This window comes from Zootermopsis nevadensis, unplaced genomic scaffold (assembly GCF_977971745.1).
Source record: "Zootermopsis nevadensis isolate Lab colony 2312 unplaced genomic scaffold, Znev_1.0 Znev_ptg000019l, whole genome shotgun sequence".
Taxonomy (NCBI): Eukaryota; Metazoa; Arthropoda; class Insecta; order Blattodea; family Termopsidae; genus Zootermopsis; species Zootermopsis nevadensis.
This window is the reverse complement of record NW_028259151.1, coordinates 9,698,829-9,719,164: the sequence shown is the minus strand read 5'-3', so window position 1 is coordinate 9,719,164 and position 20,336 is coordinate 9,698,829. Positions and strand designations below refer to the sequence as shown.

Sequence of the window (20,336 nt, the reverse complement as noted above, 5' to 3'; positions counted from 1 at the left end):
TCTTCTATGGCTCTCTGGTCCATATTTGGTCCATGGCCTCCTCAATTCTCCTCTTCCATTCGTTCCGTCTGTCCGAGGCTTTGATCGAGGTTTCGAAACGTCTTCCTTTTTACGGTGCAAGGTTGGTAGCCTTGCGACCAACCCCCAACCTGGAGGACCAGGGTACCTGTCTTAGTCTGACCTCTCCCCCTCGACCAATCTGGCTAGGGAGGCCCTACCAGTAGCTCTTGGGGTCACTGAGGTACTCAAGCCCCACCACCACGACAAGGTGCAGGTACCATTAAGTGGGGGCTTTTATGTGGTGTATAGGTCATTAAGAAGGAGATTAAATTATCCCTGTTATTGGTATCCAGCCCTCTTGTATGCCCTGTCAGTTTTGTACGTGTAGTTGTCATTATAAACTTTTCCGTGCTAGTAACTTGAAAGGATCGGATGTGGTTTTGGTCTTTTCCAGTCCAGGCATTCGCGTGGAGTAAAACCATCAGAATCCTTGGTTAGGATACTCTATGTCATATTCAGAATTCAGACAACACATCTGAATAAAAGTGGACTTACTTTATTTTTCTTACATGTTTGTGTGTTCCACCAGCGGTTGAAACATTGATAATTTGTTTAGGTGCTACGAAAATAATTATTTTGTCCCGTTCGGGGCCTGTGTCCGCAAGATGACCCCACCTTCGTTCATGTTTAAACTGGCTCTCTCTCCTGTGAAGCTGTTCTGATGTGTGCGCTACATCTGCGGCTTGAAACAAGCATCACAGCAGCACACAGCCGTCTGTGACTTACGTGTGTTATGCCACATTTATTTTGCAGGCACTAAGCGATCATTTTCTAACAGTACAGACGAGAGAGGCTGCATCATTGACCACTTCTGTATTTGAGCTGTCAGTGAAACAGAAACAATATTTATATTTTATTTTGTAATATTTCAAAGTATATGGAATTGAAATGATGGGAATATTGTAATAGATTGTAAATTAAGCTGCGTATACAGGGACTGATTATTAGAAAACGTCATATACAGGCAAATAGATTCATTCTTAATAGTCTGGTATTTATTTAAAGTATATAGTTTACAGAGTGCAATAATTACAAATTAGTTTGTTATTATATATGATTTGAAGTTTTATTATTCTTTGCGTTTTAAGGCATTTAACTTGCCTTTTAATCCAGAGACTCCACGAGTAATAAATTTCTATGCTCGACGATCAAATTTCCGCTATAAGTGATGACACAACTTCCATGCACAATTAAAAAGATCTAAACACGTAGTTACTTGATTATGTGCAAATGGCCATCTTTGTCTTGTTACTCTGAATTTTTCATTAAGCCTTGAAGAATGCACTGACAACTCATTAAAAATTACATGTTATGAATTCCTTGCGTAAAGTACTTAGAATTTAAATCATATCCATCCATCAGTCTGCATGTTTAATTTATGAAACAGTTCAATAGATTTCAGTGAAATTTGATATTGTTTGGAAAGGGGGGGGGGAGAGGTAAAATTTTCTTTATACTTCATTGAAGGCAAATGGGAAAGTGGAGGGAAAGTTTCACACATTAGATGGAGCTTCATCCCCAGGGAAAGAGACCCTAGTACCCACTGGATAGGAACGAAGGTGGGGGCCCCAGGATCAGTCTGGACACAATTGCAAGGAGAAAAAGTCTGTGCCAGGAATTGAAGCCTGGTCATCCAAGTCGTAGCGTAGACTCTATAGCAGTAGGTGTTCCAAAGAAAAGTTGTTGGCCAAATTTAAATTTGGTACATACCGATCCGATATAACCCTCACTGTACGTCAAGCCTGAATTGAACTTATCGTGTAAATTCTGCCACATTTTACCCTGGCTAATGGTTCATTCCTGTAGTTATATGAATTTGTCATTGAAGAATGAAATTTTTATCAGTGAAAATGTTTTTTCTGTACCCTTCATTAAACTTGTATGTAGGGAATAATTATTCAACAGATATTTATTCCGAGATCTGCCGCAGAACAAAGTTGACCAACAAAATTCTGTTTATGTAAATAATAAATTCTACGTAAAAACCAGATGTGCTTCCTCTTGAATTTTTGTTCTTGATTTCAAATTTTTTTTTTTAATTTAATTTTCACACATGGAGATGGAGAATTGCAATTATGTCAGATAAAATAAAATAATTAAGTAATTAACAATATATTCTGATTCTTAACAACAGTTCCAGACCATGATATATGAGGCTGGCAGGAACAGCTTTATTTAAATTGGCTCAGTATGTTTTTGTAATTGAACATAAGCATATTTTCAAATTTCATTTCCTAAATATTAATTTTTTTTATAACACCTTAAAGTTACAAATGCAGTAGACAAACACAGAGAAATATAATGATAATTTGTAGAGTACAAAGCACACTTAAGTTAGTAAGAAAGAGTTTAGGAAAATACATACATGATTAATAAACACACTTTTGTAAATGGATGCCATTTTGGATGTCTTAGCATCTTGGAAGGCATTGAACATTTGTGCTTTGTGTTTTGAGTCTGAAAATATCATAAATCACAGTTCCACACTTTTTATAATTCATTTAAAGTAACTGCATAAGTCCAGTTTAAACTTAGCTGACTGAATAATATGATTTTTTAAGCTTATTACTTCAATATTGCCAGTAATATAGTACCAACTTCGTAGTCCACACTTTCAATTTCCGTGACCTATTAACACTTTGGCACCGTGACAGACAGTTTATGTAATAATCAAAGACCAGTCTGCAGTTCCTCCACAGTTCTGAGTTTAAGTTAACTTGTCGTATGTCTCACTTAACTCAGCTGCAGGAAAAAAAAAATCAAAACCAAATTTTGTTTCCCCCCCCCCCCCCCCCAAAGATGATATCTTCTTTTGGTACTTTATATATAACCATTCTGTACTGGATTAATAATTTATTTTTAACAGCAAGGCATATTTTAATTATTACAGTCGTGGTAATTCACTAGTTTGAAGTTTGTCACGAGAGAAATCTTTATAACGGAACGTGTTAAAACAGTTAACGGAACGCGATCTTCTGCTGTCCTTTTTTATGTTCATTAAAAATCAATTATGCCCATATAATTGTATGAACCCCCCCAAATATTAAAAAAAGTAACTGGTAAACACAGTTTGGAAGGACCAAAAACCCTTAATACTATTTGCAACGTAACTTTGTTAGATCGTAAAAAACGTACCGTCTGAAAATAATACGTTACACAAACCCCCCCTCCCCTAAATGCACAGCCTTAAAATAATTTTATAAAGTCGATTGTGTGTCAGTAACTTGCACCACTGATTTTATTGCCACTGTGATCACCTGCGTGTTCTAACTGATGGCCTTGTCGTATGATGGTGGAGGTGACTCATCGTGTCCCTGCGTGGTTTCCGAGCGTCCCGTCTGCTGAGGCAGCAGTATCGCAATATGATAAGGTGGTGGTGGTTGCTCAGGAGCTTGGGTTGGACCTGAAGGTGGTGAAAGAATTATTGCACTCGTCTGATCAACGATCTGTCCCAGAACTATATCCTCATTGGAAGCGGTCTCCATCTCATGACCTTGAGCCTGCCCTTGAGGCGAGGTTGTGGAATGAGGCGTCTGTGACGAGGAGGTAACAGCTGCCGTGATGAAGTTGCATTTTGCCTTCAATCGGCACAGTGTTAGTGTGCAGCCAGCAAACAGGAACACTACCAACAGTGTGCCCAATATAGGTAGTTCCAAGTCAACCCTCTGCAACAGGCAGCATTAACAAGAGGTCAGTAGTTCCAGATTTTAAGTTTATAAATATGGAGTACCTATAAATTACAATTAGTTATTTCTGGGATGGTGGTCAGCCTGCTTACCACTGGACCCAAGGTTCACAGGTTCAAACCCGGCCGAGGTCGACGGATTTTTAAAGGTGATAAAAATCCGTCTTAATCATTATTGGCCGTACATCATATCGCATAAATCATCCCGTCTCCAGGTAGCCTCAGTCTTTCAGGTTTTCTGAATGAAATTTAGTACACGTATTTCATATATCGCCTGTGTGTTATAAGCTCCGCCCACATAATCCTTGATTTAATCATCCTAATAAACTAGGAAGAGGACACATTACAGAGGTCCTCATTATGTTAATTTTTGATTCTTCAATTCTTCTACAGAAAAATATTTTCTTCAACACCCCGAATCTTACGTTGTTACCAAGGGTCAGACACCAAGTTTTGCATCCATACAAATAATGTTGCTTAGAAGGTAAAAGATATATGCTTTGAATATTTTCAAACAGGCCGCATCTGTAATTCTGTATTGGAAATTAATGTATACTTACTCAAAAATAAATTTAATCTTTATTGTACAGAAATAGGGGCTATGTTATGGAGCTGCCAGCCAGACTTTAACTCCAGCATGTCCATCGTTTAGCGGCGTGCTCTTGCGATGATGCACGGTCAGCTCGACTACACATTAGGCATGATAGACGGCTAATAAAGGTTATGTTATCCAGGTGCTGGTTCAATGCATACGTAACTATAGCCGATGCAGGTTGTCGGAAATTTGTTACCTGGTGATCAATGTAAAACTTCGCTCCAGCTACAAATAATGCAGCTAGTGCAAATGAAGCCCACACCACGCACTTTCGTCGCCCACCAGTCATCAGTTGAGGCTCCAACTGGTGACTGTTGTGTGCGGCATTATGGTTTCCACTGCCATCTATGGGCAAGTCTAGGAACACACTGCTGTCTAGCTCTACCGCATGAGCTCCTGTAGAACGCACCCCACCACCAGCTGGACTCGTGATCCCACTGTAACACCATGAAGGACGAAAGCGTTTTATTTGTGGAAAAAGAAACCTGTATCATTAATTTAATAGCTTTATTACTTTTAACTAGACAAAGCATATGTGACTATGAAAATAGGGAATAGAATTTTAAAAACTTTCAGGAAATGCAAAGTGTCCCGAGTATGAATCCGTACTGTTGCGGTTGGTATACGTGTAGTTTGATATTACACGTATATCGTAGTGTGTATAATATACACGCAGTTAAGTTGTGCTGACAAACCTATTACTTATTATTTAAGACAGATACACAACAGGATGCAACCTTTTAAGATACTACAGTACACTAAGCGAGAGAATCTGCACCTGTATGCAGGTGGGAAACATCCGAGTTGTCGATGGTGGTGGTGGTGCTGCTGCTGAAGTTGCTGGTGGTGGTTCAGTGATCTGCGAGCGCCATGCTGGCCCCCTAGGCCGCCACCGCCACCCGCCACACATTCAATAGGTTGGAACCTGTGCACTGGCGTCACCATAGGTTTCCCTCGTGATCGCCTGCGCTGTCGTCCACAGCTCGCCGCTGACAATGAGGCTGGTACACGATGACGCCCACTGAAACCGCACGTCTGACTCCGCTTGTCGATCCAGAAATGCATGGAGGATCTTCCGTCAAGTTGTGATCGCAGATCCTGGACACCCAACAATCACCGGTACTGCCACAATAAGCCTTCAAGCAAGAAATTATCACGTAAATTTGAATCTTCACTCTTTTATTCATTGAGACCATTTGTGTTAAAAATTTTCTTGTCACTCAAATGGACCTTAATGTTTTTCAGCAAACCAAAATACAAATTAACCATATTTACAGACTCAATGCTACTTCAATTAATAATTTCGTGCTTGAAGTGTTCATACGTCTATTTTTCTAGACTACTTACATTTCTTAAGGAACAAAAGTAGGGTTATGTGATCATCATGTTATGAAATTATTGTTGGTAGTATACTACTGACAAATATTAACTAGCTTTTTTTGTAATTGTAAAACAACAATGTGGACATACGGAAATTTTATTTGGTGTTCCGTTTGTTAGCGATAGCTAATGAACCATTGGAGCTAGGCGTGTAAAATTTTGTGTTGAAATAGGCAGTAAATATTTTTGGTCAACAATTACGAATATGGCGACTGCGCGAAACTTTTACGTCTGACAAATTTAAAGTTGAATCTGTTTAGCTACACAAAGTAATAATAAGTAATATTTACGATTGCAAACAGTGATAACAGATTGTCGGGGTTGGGATTTGATAGCATGATCATTTGCGTATAAGCCCGAAATGTTTACGAGATGCATTACGTTCCTACGATTTCAACTTTCGCAACCTAAATACAGTAAATATACGCAGAATAGGGTTATTTGGTAACCAACGCTGAGATGCCTTGCCACCAATACAGCTGTCAGATAATTTGTATGACGAGAAATCTGTCGTATGAGTTGTGTTCGTAACTCTTGGTTTCTGAAAACAGCCACGGGAAATTTCTCTTACAGAGTTAATTCAACGTAAATGCCAGATCGTAATCTTCATTGTTGGCAGTTACACGGTTGGTTATCCTGTTAAAATATTTACATGATGATTACCAAACTCACGTTAGTAACTGGAGTAACTTTACTTGTGGTCATTTCATGATATAGACTGATTCTATTACGTTGGCATCATACGAATAAATTATTTTCACTCAAAAGGTGAAAAATTATCACGGAATTTTTAAATGTTGCAGTTTTGTTAGGGTTATTATAAATTACTTTCTGTGGACTGTAGGTCCATACACTGCAGAGGAAAGAGAGTGCGATGGAATTGTTCTAGAATTCTCTTTTTGCGATGTTTAGGTCGTACATACAACAAAGGTGCACTTTTTAAATTCAGCAGAAATACGCTTTAGGTCGAAACCTACACTGCCCTCCATTTGAAACGTTGTTTCCACGTGCATGAATAATAAATCCAACTACAACAATTGCCCATATTATTGAATTACAAGAGTCTGAAGTCATATTTCCCATTGCAAAATGCTCTTATTAAAACGAACACGGACATTTCAAATCCAGTCGAAGTGCAGGGAAGTCAGACTGCTGTAGGAGAGGTAATTAAAATTTTTATAGTTCACGTTAAAATACCCATTTGTATCAAACTGTTGGATCACCCCATGTTCTTGAGTGTATGCGATGTTGTGTTGTCCCTGCTGATGTTGACAACGCTGTGGTATCCACGCTTCGCTGGCCTCCAGTATGTACTCGATTCGTAGCAACACGCTTAGCGTAAGATAACTTAGACCGTTGCTAAGGTTCCATGTTACGAAACACCGGACTGATGCTTGCAGCTAGGGGTGAAACGAAGGGAAACAAGCAAATGTCGCCAACACCACAGCAGTATGTAACTTGGGTTTTGTCATCACAACAATCACCAGATCATCGAGACACGGACTCACACACGCAATTGTTCCCAGTTAATAGTATAAGATATATTGGACGTGTATAGCTAAGTTAGTACAGCCACCGTCTTGATTCCACACGCTCATACACAAAACAGAAAATGTATTTGGGACTTTTCTTTTTCTGACGCTCGCTGTTGTGTTGCGCATGCGTGGTTTATGCTGTTATCCCCGTAGCGGCAGTAGTGGCTCGACCCGTGGTGGAGTCTGGGAGATGCAAGTGTATTGATTGTAAGGGCGAAAAGAGAGCGTAGCGCACGACCTACTATGCTAGAAAGAGAGGATCTGTCCGTCCCGTTCTAATCACTGCTCTCCATCCCGGTCAAATTCGTAATTCGGAAGGGAAAATATAATAAGAAATTAATTCCTGGCTGTGCTGTACTGGCAAGGAACCAGTGCACACAGGTTACATTTTCTTCGCCTGGGTTGCGTTCCTTTGAACCGCCGCGTATATCTAAACAGCATAAAAGGGGAAATGTTCTATACTGCGTTGCAACGTTTTTGGCCGCTGAACTTTGTGAACTGGAACCTCGGAGAGAGTCACATACCAGAAGTTTGCTGGAAGGGACGGCAGCAGGCCGCGTACATTTCGCCACACTACACATCACTAGAAAATTAACACTGCAGAGAGTATTAGATAATTTTATCTTCTTCACAACTCTTCGGTCCTCTTCAAATTCTTCCACTCCTCACAGATCATCGCTTTCTGACATATCACTTGATTCATCTCTGCCTCTGCTGCTATCCACTCCATTATCTTCAATTATAATACGTTCAATTCCGTCTTCGATTATGCCTTCTTGCTCGTAATACATTTGTTCTGGTTTATCCACATGCTGACATACATTATCCCATTCCTCTTGCCCAATTTCTTCGAATCTCTGGCGACACAGATGCTCGACGTCTTTAATTTTAAATGTTGTGTTCTTGCTTGCAACCCATTGTTTTACATCTGCCCAAATAAGTTCAATGGGCTTTAAATCGGGATGGCACGGCTTAAGTCTCAGCAGACAAAGAATGTACGTTCTTTGTCTTCTAAAATATGATCAATCACATAATATTTGTGCTTTGACTTATTTAATTTGATTAAATCGTACATTTGATGTTTCAACACGTCACAAAATAGGGTGTTTATTTCCAATAGCCAAGCTTTCATCCTTCTTTGAGTAAGACTTCGGTGGTTTGTCTGTCAGTGTTGTGTTACGAGGCGTTTTCAATGACCAGAAAGGAGATTGCAACGAGCAGGTGTCATGTTGTTAACACAGAACAGTCACAAGACAACAATTATCAGGCTTCTACACTTCTGCACTGACACAGACTGTACTGACCGACGGAAACTCCTTCCTTCCTTCTTTGAGTGGTCCGCATACTGGACTCTCCCTCCAAGGTCAGCGGCCATAATCGGTGGATCCAGACCTACATGCCTGTGGCTTTTCTGAGTAGTAACATCATGATAGGCCTTAATTTGTAGTCCACAGAGTCAACATGGTGGGGCGAGTGGGTGAAACTGCGCGCGCAACTCAGTGGGCATGCGCGGCAGCTCTTAATGTGGCCGCGAACAGCATACTGATGATTTTAATGACAGGCGTACTGAAATAAAACAACGAAAGAACATATAACGAGAGTCAGTTGTAAACGGGAAGGCCCTGCGACCAGCACATCGATACAGGTTCACTTTCTTCTCCCCGCCTTTAATTAATCAAACAACTTTCTTCCCCTGCAGTGGAGGCCATATGCCATTTTCAAAATTATTTGTCATACCATAAATTAATCAGAATATAATTTCGCTACGTTTGGCTGAAACTGCTACTAGTTGCTAACAACTTCCCATAGTATGAAGCGATGATTCCTGTTCTACGTTCAGCCTACTTTGCTAGGCGCGAACGATTGGTCCAACTGTTCTTAAATTTCTGTCATTTTTAGCAAACGGTTACGTTTTATAATTTGGCTTACAAACTTTCATTCAGCTCAAGATGACAGTCGTTCAGCTAATCAATACATTTCCATTCTTTTATGGATCCATAACGTTTCTTACTGTGTTTACAATACCCCCGGCATTGGGTCCTGTCCTATGCCAGATGAGTTTCCAAGTCCAGTTTCTTCAGAATTTATTATAACAATATCCTTCCATCTACATCTGTGTCATGCATCTAGTTTTCTCCCTAGAAGTTTCCCGACAAAACTGCAAGCATTTTCCGATTGCCTCATGCGTGCGATTGTATTATTTTGGGGTTAAACCCGACAAGGTTGTTTAAGTTAAAGTCTCGGTTGAGTGTTAATTTCGTCGAACAAAATGACGAAGGCAACAATATAAACTTTTCAAATGTCACCTGGCAGCCGCGTTATGCAAGTTGAGGTTCTTCGTACTTTTCCTCAGTCCCCACAGGTAAATGCCAGTATAGTAACATAAATGAGGCTACTTCCACTACCATATCATCTCCAGTTAAGTACGTCTTGCTCTCTGTTGAATTTTCCCAGAAGGTAACTCCATATGACAAGATGGAATAGAAATAAGCAAAGTAATCTAATTTTAAAGTATCAATTTACTTCTAAGAGTCAGTTCGATTTATTTAAATTACGGCCACTAAGAACCCTTTGAAGTGTAAACAAATTCTCTTAAGATTTATTAAATTGTTATTGTTGCGTATGTTAAGTATGACTATACGTACATAATGTGTTCAGGCACCGCTAGGTACTTAAAATAACATAATTATAACGGACTTTGTTTCTAAAATAGACGCGCAATCATAAACAGCCTAAGTCTGATAATATGTGAGTTCAGGGTGGTAATTATCTGTAAGTTTGGTAACGATGTGCCTACACAGAACCTCTTAGCATTAATCTTGTTCAATAATTTAATACCATTTAATTTTGTATAAAGTATAGTTGTATACTTAAAGATAGATAATAATATTTATGTTCGGGATATTTAGATCTACTTTACTCTCGTTGGCACCACTGCCGTGCGAGGTCCACTGTCCACAGATGACGAGAAAAACCCTGCGCGGTGCAGGGGGAATGTTTACTATCAGCTGGACTAGAAGGCTGCTATTGGTGGGAAGTGTGACACGCCAGAGAGTTATGCTACTACACACAGACTGAAAACATCAAGCAGTTGAGATTAGCGTGTATTGAGTGCGTCTGTTCTGTGTTCTGTGGGATGTTGTGATAATATTCTATATTCAATCACAGGTGATTTAAAGATGTCGAGTGTACGTAAACAGATGATAAATATTCACAGGGAAGCTGATATATAAAGCTGGCTCGGCAAGTGGGAGACTACCATGGTCAGATGAACAGTACAAATTTTGAAAAGTGGGTTAGAGAGAAAATGTTACAGAATTTGCCCCCCCCCCCCAGTTCACTGGTAGTACTTGATAACGCTCCATACCACAGTGTACAAGCAGATAAAGCCCCATCAAAATATTTGGTTAAATCTGAAATGATCTCATGGTTACAGCGGCACGGAGTTTTCTGTGATCCAGCTATGAGAAAAGGCCAACTGTATGACCTAATACCGACAAGGAAACCAAAATAAAAAAAAATCAAAATTGATCAATTACTAAACGCCCATGGTCACATCGTAGTTAGGTTGCCTCCATATATGTGTGACCTTAGCCCAATAGAACTAGCATGGCCTATGGTAAAAAAACTACGTACGTCTTTGAGCGGCTGTTGGATTTAACAACAGAAGGGATTACAACTGTGACTGCAAAGGACTGGGAAGGATACTGCCAACATGTGGAACAACAATACTGGGAACGGGACGGGGTTGTTGCTGACGTGATCGACTCAATAATTATTTCCAATCCAATTGACAGTAGCGATGACGAAGAGACTTCTTGTGAAGATGTTGAGTCTGAAGAAGCAACTAACTTTTCTGACTCCGAGCTCGCTCGGCCGCTGTGAGGTAATCTTAAAGCTGTATCCATTAGAACACACGAAAGCCTGTCTGTTGTTTCATCAGTGGTTGTGGAACGAATGCTTTTAGGTTGGTCAGTAGCAGCTCGTCACTCACCGCGAAATCCTGCGCATGCGCGTATATCGCTTTCCTACCAGTGATCTGTGTGGGTTGGGTTGCGGAGTGCGTGGTGAGTGTTGTGTGGTTTGTCAGTGTTAATACCTGAAATATGTGTTACCTATGTTTGAGAAGAATTTAATTTTGAATGTTTTGATTTTGCTGCTGTGTGTATATATAGTAGTTACGATAATTGTTGAAGCCAACTATATGTTGTAAGAATTTTGGGAACTACTATGTAAGCATACAGATTACAGTTACAGATAGCACGGTTTATAGGTTACGTTATGTGAACATAATAACATTTGCTGTTTAATGATATTCATTAATTTGATAAGGTCAGGGTGGTTTCACGTCCAAACTTCGTGTTTGTTTGCTGCTTGCTTAACTTATCTTAACTGTAATCGTTCTATAATACGGGACTGGTTATTGACAATGAAAGGGCAAGTATGGAAGAATGGGGCTGTGGTTGGGTTGAAAACATATTTGAATAAGCAGTTTAAATAACCTAAATAAAGGGGCATTGATTCTACAACATAACTGCGTGTGTATTTATGTATAAATTGAGATAAGGTCACTGAATAATTTCTTCAGTTTGTATTATTATGTAGTGCCAAACAGATGCAATTTTTATGCTAGCAAACCGTTTTACCAATCTAAAAAGTGTTCCATGGTAGGAAATGTTTTTGTAGGCTGTTTGTCATCTACCATTGTTATTTGGGGGTAATGGATTCGGCTTGTCCACTGTTTGTAGCCGTGGGGTATAAGTCTAGACGTCAGGTCATATGGAATTTAGACTATACAATCTGGCAGTGTTATTAACCGTATTTTCACTTTATTTTTGTGATGGCACAAAAGCAAAATGTTAGGACCTCTGATTTAGCAGTGAACTTGCCCAATTCCCTAACCTGGTGCACAAAGTTATGAAGTACTAATGCATAAGCTACACAGTGCATGCAACTGATTCTATGAAAAACATTAGTGCTTTTATTGAATGGGAAAGAGAAAATATTTTGACGTAAATACATCTATATTTTAGTGTCAGTGTCATTCGGCAAAAAAGTGTTACGAAAAAGGGAAACGAAAAAGTGTAACTTCATTGTTATGTTACCTTGGAAATGTCATCTGTTTATCAACAAATAAACAACAATGGTTACCTACATAGTTACATTACATTACTTTACATTACATTCATCTACCACAGAGCCATCTTAAGCGTAACTAATTCAAGTTAAATAAGCAATGTCTTAATCAAACTTTACTCAATTGTAAAGCATGTATAAAGGAAATATTTAGAATAAAGCCAATATATAAACTTCCTTTCCGTATAGACGTATGTACGTCAAATTCTCCGGAACCGTAGTTCCACTGACAACTTTTTTATATTCTTCCATCTTTAGTTGTCTGGTGATTGGGCAGTAATATGAAAGAGGAAGGATAATTTAACCAACAAAGGAGAATTGTCACAGGAACTTTATTACTTATAAATTTCTTGGAAAAAAAAACTAGTAGTTTCTTTGAATGGGTGAAGAAGTAAACAGGTTCTGCTTTCAGAGAAGACTTCCCAAAATGCGCAGTTTTATTCGAGTTAAAGCATCCGGAAAGGTTGAAAGAGCCTGCCTGCCTGGAGCATTCTGTTTCTGCAAAGATAATGAAGATGATGGGGGGAAAAGGCTGTCTTGCTCTTGTGGCGAAGAATTGAACGGTATTTATGAGTTTTGTGTTTTAATTCAAAGAAAATATATTGGAGATAATTGTAAAAGTTTTTATTGTAAGAATTAAGATATAAAATTATTTCCTTTATGAAATGAAATGGGCTGTATGTTTTTACATTAAATAACTACTCCTGTACTATATTTGGGTTAAAGGATCCAACTTTAAAAATCACTTCTGTATGTTTCAGCTTCAAATCTTATGTAGGATTGCACAGATAAAGTAAACAGTCCTCCTCGTCTTCCCATGTGTTTGCTTGCAAATCTGCTATTGTCCATTATATTTAAGTGGGTTAACCGTTGTGAGTTTTGAGGATGATGATCTTTTGGGTTTTGGCACTGTATAGACTGGTGGATAGATGTTAACATTTTGGCCTGGTACCTTCTCGTCCTCATTCCTCATCTCTGATTTTCCCACTCCCTCAGCCCTCCCGCCTTTCCAAACCTATATTAATCCCTGTAGTATAATTTAAATATAGAATTAAAGTCTGTTTATGTTCATTTTTGTGAAATAAACTTCATATCTTGATCGCAGTACATGAATGGGTATGGGATAATTCAGCCCTAAGTTCTGCTTCCCAGTTGTTCTTGGAGGGCCGAGAAGTCCGATTTCATCCCTGCTACAGTTGTGGAACGGCAGCTGTGCGAGGAAGCAGACCTTGTGTTGGAGGAAATATTTATTATTGGGAGATAAAAGTGCTTACGCCTTTATTTGGGACTGATGTGGTAAGGGCTAGAACATTATCTGTGGTGGTGTATAACTCTCAGGCCCCATAATAATGAATATCTGATTAGTATTATAATAAAATGTGACAACATTTATATGGAATGCTGTGTTTCGACAAGTATCATGTTACAGAATGTAGTATCACTACTGATTCGTATTTGGGAGGTCCCAGGTTAAAATCTTGGCCTGGACACTGGCTGTTCTGAGGCAGGTTTTCATGGTTTTCCTCAGGCAAATGCCAGGATAGTACCTTAAATTAGGCTGCGACCGCATCATTTACAATTCATTATTCGCTGTCATCCTTGTATTTGATGCTATATACCCTGGGATGCTGAAAGCGTTAAATAAACTAAATATGTTAATAAACAACAAGTCATGTTTTGTTGTTTCTTGCACTTGTGTCTTTGAATTTAATTGTAAAGTGATCTTTGTCTTCCCGGTGGGGTCTGTAGGGAGCCATCTGTAAGTAGGGATGCTCAGTAGGGACCTCACTGTATTGTCAGTCACTGGTAATGTTGATGACAGTGGCATTTCCTTTATTAGCGCGCAGAAGTGACATTCTTAACTTCCATGTCAGGGTTTGGAGCTTATGGAGCTGTGTGGAATTGGTATAAGTGTGTATAATAATAATAATAATCCGTGGCGTAACAGCCCTCTGGGAGCCAAAGCCGAGTAACTGGCCTCACGTTTACATGCCTAAGCAGAGGTGAAAGATCATCCAACCAGATATAGGGTGATGTGTGGTCAGCACGACGAACCCCCAGCCATTGCTGGTTTTCCTGACCGGATTACGCTACTCATTGTAGCTCCCCAATTTCCTCACGATGCTGGGTTGGCACCGGTCCCATACATCGGTTTAAAATCTTATAAGAAATTTCCTTCCTATTGACTTATGAAACATGTACATTATTCTGTTTATCATGAAAAAATGCTTTGATTTCTGTAATTTTTACGGTACTGTTTTCGTGTTCCTAGATGATTGGTGTGGGTACAGACAAGGTTGACCTTGAGGCATCACAGTTCCATTTTTGCAGCTTATTGGGATCCGACGAGGAATCTTGGGGATATTCATACAATGGTAAGTTTCAGATTTAATAAGAGCCACTAATAATAAAACTCCTTTATCGTGAGCACTTTTGTATTTTGTATTACAAACATTATGAATTAAATAAAATTATTAAGAATTGCGTATGACGAATTATAATGCATTTCATAACATAGTGCAGTTTCAAATGCAGTAGATGAAAAACTTGACTGAATTTGATGAATATTCTACAGAATTGAATAAGAATATCAAAGCATACACACACTTCAAGAAATTCAAACAAAGTAATCGAGGAAATGAAGAGAAAATGATAGAAGGCAATTGGTCATTAATATGAACTGATAAAGGTGAAATTAATGATATTGATATGCATATGATAAAGTAAAATGACTTATTAAAGAGTGAAATTGATATGCAGAATGACCCAACTAAAAGAAAAATGCAAAATCAAATTGAGAAAACACATTGCAGTCACTTGAAGCTGTAGGGTGGTTTGATATCGGATATATAAATTTTAGTGATGAGTTGCGCTTTCAGAAATACTTATACGAGGGTGTTTCAAAAATAAACAGCAAATTAAATATTTTGAGATATATAATTTAATTAGAGACACAAATGATATGTCATTTTTCTGTATAATCACCCTCGTTTTCAATACACTTCTCACTCCGTCGCACCAATTTCTTTATTCCATCAGAAAAAAATGTTTTTGGTTGTGCCTTCAGCCAGGAATGCACCGCGTCATCATTCCCAAATCAAAGAGTCCTTCAGGGGTCCAAACACATGATAATCAGAGGGAGCAAGGTCAGGGCTGTAAGATCTGAAATCTCAATCTCCGAATGGTGTGAGGGCGTGCGTTATCATGGACGACCAGAGCGTTGGTCATCATGGATTGATGTTCTCCCATTTTTAAACGCATCTACCCACTCGTACACTCTTCTCTCGCCAATGCAGCATTCTTCTATGAATTTCACGAGGTTTCACACCCTCCGACCACAAAAATCTGATGATTGCTCGCTGCTACTCTACGGTGCAAACAGTTAAGGGCGCCGCCATTTCGTACTTGCATCCCATCCAATTAAGTAAGCCACGCCATTTATTGGGCAGTGTCAAAACATTCTCTGAGAATGTATCTTCCCTGTGCGGGAGTTTGAAATGCCTAGGGCATTCGTTTCGTGAAATATTGTCAATTTGCTGTTACTTTTTGAAACGTCCTCGTATAAATAGATACGAACGTGGATCTGCCAGTTCTTAGTTTTCAATTTAGGACCCTTTGTAAAATGCCGCAGTTTGATGAGCAAGGTGCCTGGTGAGTATGACTCGAGGCTGTACGTGTCAAATTTCTTACCACGCAGTGGTCGTACAGACCAGCGTTATTGAAACGTATGTAAACGGAGCATTAGAAGAGACCAGATAACATTAATCACAATATACCAAGTAAAATTTGAGGAATCTTTGTTTAAGTGATGCTTTTGCTGTTCCCGCTTCCGGTTTCCACGGCTGTATGTAGCGTAACTTTGGTAGGAAATTAAAAGGTACAATGGCGAGGTGGTATCTAGGGTTATGATGGTTGTATGGGGAAATGAGAAATGCCTACAAAATTCTGGCCAGAACACCTCCAGGGATGAGAATGCTTGTGAGAGAATTATATTGAAATGTTCTTAGAGAAGTTGGTGCTAAAGGCGTGGACTGGTTTTCAGAGTTGGGTTCCACGGAATACCGTCTGTAATATTCTGCTTAGAATACGTGTCGTCATTACATTGACTTCTTGATCACAACTCTTGAAATTTATTTGAGACCGCGATGTTTGTGTTTGTCCCAACGTACTTTCCACGAGCTTCAGAAATTCGGGGCTCAGTACGTTAAACCCTAGTCAGTTTTTTTTGTTTTTGTTTGTTTCTCATTAGGTTCGATTCAACACGAAGGCAAAATGCAGGCTTATGGTCCATCATATAGTCAAGGTAGCATCGTTGGTGTCTACCTGGATATGTGGAAGGGGACACTCGAGTTTTATTTAAATCGCAAGCCCCTTGGTAAGTTTTCCATTCGTATGGTATCTACGGCCGTATGAACGTCCAAATCTCGTAACATTCCATTAAATTATTTTCATTTATAAACTTTTTTTTTTGACTATATATATTTTTGAGGCTGACTTTTCTGTTGTAATGAAATGTAAATTCCCTAAATGTTTGTATATTCTAAAAGAATTTGGGCACATGTGCGTGTGCATGCCTGCAGATCTACGGGTTCTCAAAAGAACAAAGAAATCTTCTCAGGTATAATTGTTGCCCAACATTTCAGAGACTCCATTATTACGCTTGGTACGAGGCGCGTCCCAAAAGTAAGTTTCCCACTCGTCCCACAGCTAGCAAACCTTATATTGCACGAAGCGACTGTGCGTACGTGACAGAGCAATGACGTAGCATGGCGCATGCACTAACGGCACTTCCCGCGTTCTCACATTAGCATCGTTGCAGCTGTTGAAGATGGAGGTTCTTATTCCAGCTCCCGCCGACTGTGAAGTGCGGTCAGTGATAACGCTAGGCCGCACACGGCTCGACGGACAGCAAGTCTCCTGCAGGAGTTCACCTGGGAGGTGTTTTCTCATTCACCCTACAGCCCGGACCTCGCTCCCAGTGATTTCCATCTTTTCCTACACCTCAAGAAATTCTTGTCCGGTCAGCGTCAGCGTTTTGAGAATGACAGAGAGGCGGAGATGGTTGTCACACAGTGGTTCCAATCCCAGGCGGCAGACTTCTACGACACAGGTGTTCAAAAGTTGGTCCCACGGTATGACAAATGTCTCAATTCCGGTGGCGAATATGTTGAAAAATAGCTAGACACTTGCTGTATCTGTTGCAATAAATATTTCCATGAAATTGTGTTTTGTTTCTGTAAACGGCCCCAGGGAAACTTACTTTGTGGACGAGCCTCGTACAACTGATGACCCAAGAAGACTTTATTGAGTTTACTCGTGAAAGCTTAAAATCTTTCATAAAAGAGACTGTTCTTATTGTCATTTTCCCCTCTTAGGAGTGGCTTTTACTTCGCTTCAGGGCCGAACACTGTACCCTATGTTATGCTCGACAGCTGCGAGGTCTGCAATGAAAGTCATATACTCTTCTTCTTCTCCTTCTACTTTGAAGCTCTTGTGTCTAAAATCTGTCAGTACCAACTCAGACATGATGAAGATACTGAAGACAGTTCCATTCCTAAGAAATCAGATCGAGAGATACTATTGGTGGCTCGTTCTTTCAAAAGGAAGTGAAAGTAAGTTGTTTACCTCATAATGAATACATGTAACCATAATACGCAGATGTTGAGTGATCCGTGAACGAATGGGTGAAAGAAAGGAGGAATCAGTTACGTATTTTAGAACAAATAAATGTGTGAATTCGTGCGTCAACAGTTCTAAATTTCTCAGAAACTTTTGGATGGAAAATTAAGGAGATCTTTAACCCGTTAAAGCCCAGTGGTAACTATGTGTAGTACATGCTTTAGTAATCTGTAACTCTGAATTTTGCCCATAAAGTCTTAATGATTTTGTGTGATTTTGAAAATAAAGTGATTATTTCCTTAAACAGCATTAACAAACTGACCTTTGTAATGGAGATGTATCATGTTTTCTTTGTGGTAGGAACTGAATCTTTAAATAATATTTAGGTGAATTTTGTTTTCAGAAGTGTTACTACGCATTGCTCATTATCTGCAAACATTTTATTTACCAGAATATAAGCTGCATATTTTTTTTCCTGCCCCAAAATTTGCATCCCTTCTAACTAGGGTGCAGCACATAATTGGAATATTTTTAATTGATCTGTACTGGTTTAAAATTGTTGCATTGTGGTTTTTGAGATAGAGAAATTATGTGGCTATTTCACTAAGCGCTGCAGAGAACAAATGTTTTGCAGAAGAATGGTAGTATAAGACTGCACGACATCTTTTGTGTGTTTGCTGTGGGGTGAGTTTTGCAAACAACCAGTTTTAGAAATTCACTGTGTTTTCTTGTGGAAGGGTAAAAGTATGGGGGTGCATACTGCTTCCGTGCATTTTGGACCTAACGCTTTTTGGCGCATCTCTCGGCGGAGGCACCTAAAATCATATGGTGCACCGACTCAAAATTACAAGTTGTAGATATTTAAAAAGAATAACATAAATTGAAATGACGTAATGTCAGTAGGATGCCACGGTGGTCCAGCGGTTAGAACGCTGGCCTTGCAATCCTGGGGTCTCGGGTTCGATTCCCGGCGGTGCCCGAATTTATAACTTGTGTTGGGCAAGGCCGTGGTCTAGGCAACACGGAGTTTTCCTCCGTGGCATCCCAACAATTACTCCATTCACACACAGAAGAAGGCAATGGCAAACCACTTCTGGATCATCTGCCAAGAACGTATATGAACAGGTCCCAGTCCGAGAGAAGGATGGAAGGATCCTGTTCATATGGACCTGTCGTCAGACAGAACACTAAATAATCATTTCACATGTTAGAAGTATGTTAAAGTGTATCATTCATTCTACATTCTGCTGGTGCAAGTGAACAATTAACCATTCCTTGACATATTCTAAACCAACGGTGATTTATCGCCACCACAATCACAATTTTATCCAGTAATTACAATCCCAGCATCGAGCCATTACCTTACTATTAGGTTTGTAGTTTGATGCATTATTATTAATGAAGGATCTTCAACAGATTGCTCAGAATACTGTGAGATGGAAGCAACTGATGATGATCCAAGGAATGAAGTGGAGTATTATAGTGATGAAGATGAAGATGCAAGTTTGGCTTCATTCTGCGCAAGTTTATCAGGTGCTTCAAACAGCTCATCGCAAGAAACATCGATCATGAAGAGAGACACAAGGGATAAAAAAAAAATTATACCTATAAGACACGGACAAAGAATGGAGCCGGCGCGGTTATGCAGTCAGTGCGACACGCATAGGAGCGCTGTGGGGACATTTTCAACGAGGAGTAAGAAACTTTGTATTGTTTGTGATGTAATTATTTAGTTATAAATGTTTTATACTGAACAAATTTCACTTGGGGTTGATTTCCTATATTAAAATGCCATTGGAGTGAACTTCAGAAGACTTTGAAGATTGACTACTATATGGAAAATCTTTTGTAAAATGAAAGTGAATAATAGGTGTATCATGTCATGTAATATATGTCACATCTTCTTCTTCTATGGCTCTCCGGTCCGTATTCGGTCCATGGCCTCCTCAATTCTCCTCTTCCATTCGGTCCTCTGTTAGGTCCGTCTGTCCGAGGCTTTGATTGAGGTTTCGAAACGTCTTCCTTTTTACGGTGCAAGGTTGTTAGCCTTGCGACCAACCCCCAACCTGGAGGACCAGGGTACCTGTCTTAGTCTGACCTCTCCCCCTCGACCAATCTGGCTAGGGAGACCCTACCAGTAGCTCTAGGGGTCACCGAGGTACTCAAGCCCCACGACCACGACAAGGTGCAGGTACCATTAAGTAATATATGTCACATTCATGTGTTATGTTTGTAAATTTACTGTGTCTATACATGTGATGCAAATCTGGGTGATTATTGGTGTTATTAGTCTTGGTGAAATATTTAGACCATATGCAATTTGTTG

At 39.5% G+C, this 20,336-nt stretch overlaps 2 protein-coding genes across 7 annotated transcripts; one reads left to right on the top strand and one right to left on the bottom strand.

The window, feature by feature from the left end:
* Positions 1 to 1,033: 1,033 nt before the first annotated feature.
* On the bottom strand, positions 1,034 to 5,405 carry LOC147873387 (uncharacterized). The gene is made up of 3 exons (XM_087351647.1): positions 5,119 to 5,405; positions 4,537 to 4,777; positions 1,034 to 3,725 (listed from the first exon to the last, which is right to left on the bottom strand). The coding sequence occupies exons 1-3, from the start codon at positions 5,403 to 5,405 to the stop codon at positions 3,327 to 3,329; spliced, it is 927 nt and encodes a 308-aa protein (XP_087207773.1). The 3' UTR covers positions 1,034 to 3,326.
* On the top strand, positions 5,318 to 19,920 carry LOC110835068 (SPRY domain-containing SOCS box protein 3). 6 transcript variants are annotated; one of them, XM_087351645.1, is made up of 8 exons: positions 5,325 to 5,459; positions 10,165 to 11,141; positions 12,804 to 12,954; positions 13,497 to 13,687; positions 14,664 to 14,766; positions 16,641 to 16,766; positions 17,767 to 18,003; positions 19,427 to 19,920. In XM_087351645.1, the coding sequence occupies exons 2-8, from the start codon at positions 11,058 to 11,060 to the stop codon at positions 19,741 to 19,743; spliced, it is 1,209 nt and encodes a 402-aa protein (XP_087207771.1). In that variant the 5' UTR covers positions 5,325 to 5,459; positions 10,165 to 11,057; the 3' UTR covers positions 19,744 to 19,920. The 6 variants fall into 6 exon arrangements, with proteins under 6 accessions (XP_021930616.1, XP_087207771.1, XP_021930611.1 ...); XM_022074919.2 differs by lacking the exon at positions 10,165 to 11,141 and adding an exon at positions 11,223 to 11,322 and having other exon boundaries at positions 5,334 to 5,459; XM_022074924.2 differs by lacking the exon at positions 10,165 to 11,141 and having other exon boundaries at positions 5,318 to 5,459.
* The last annotated feature ends 416 nt before the right edge of the window (positions 19,921 to 20,336 follow it).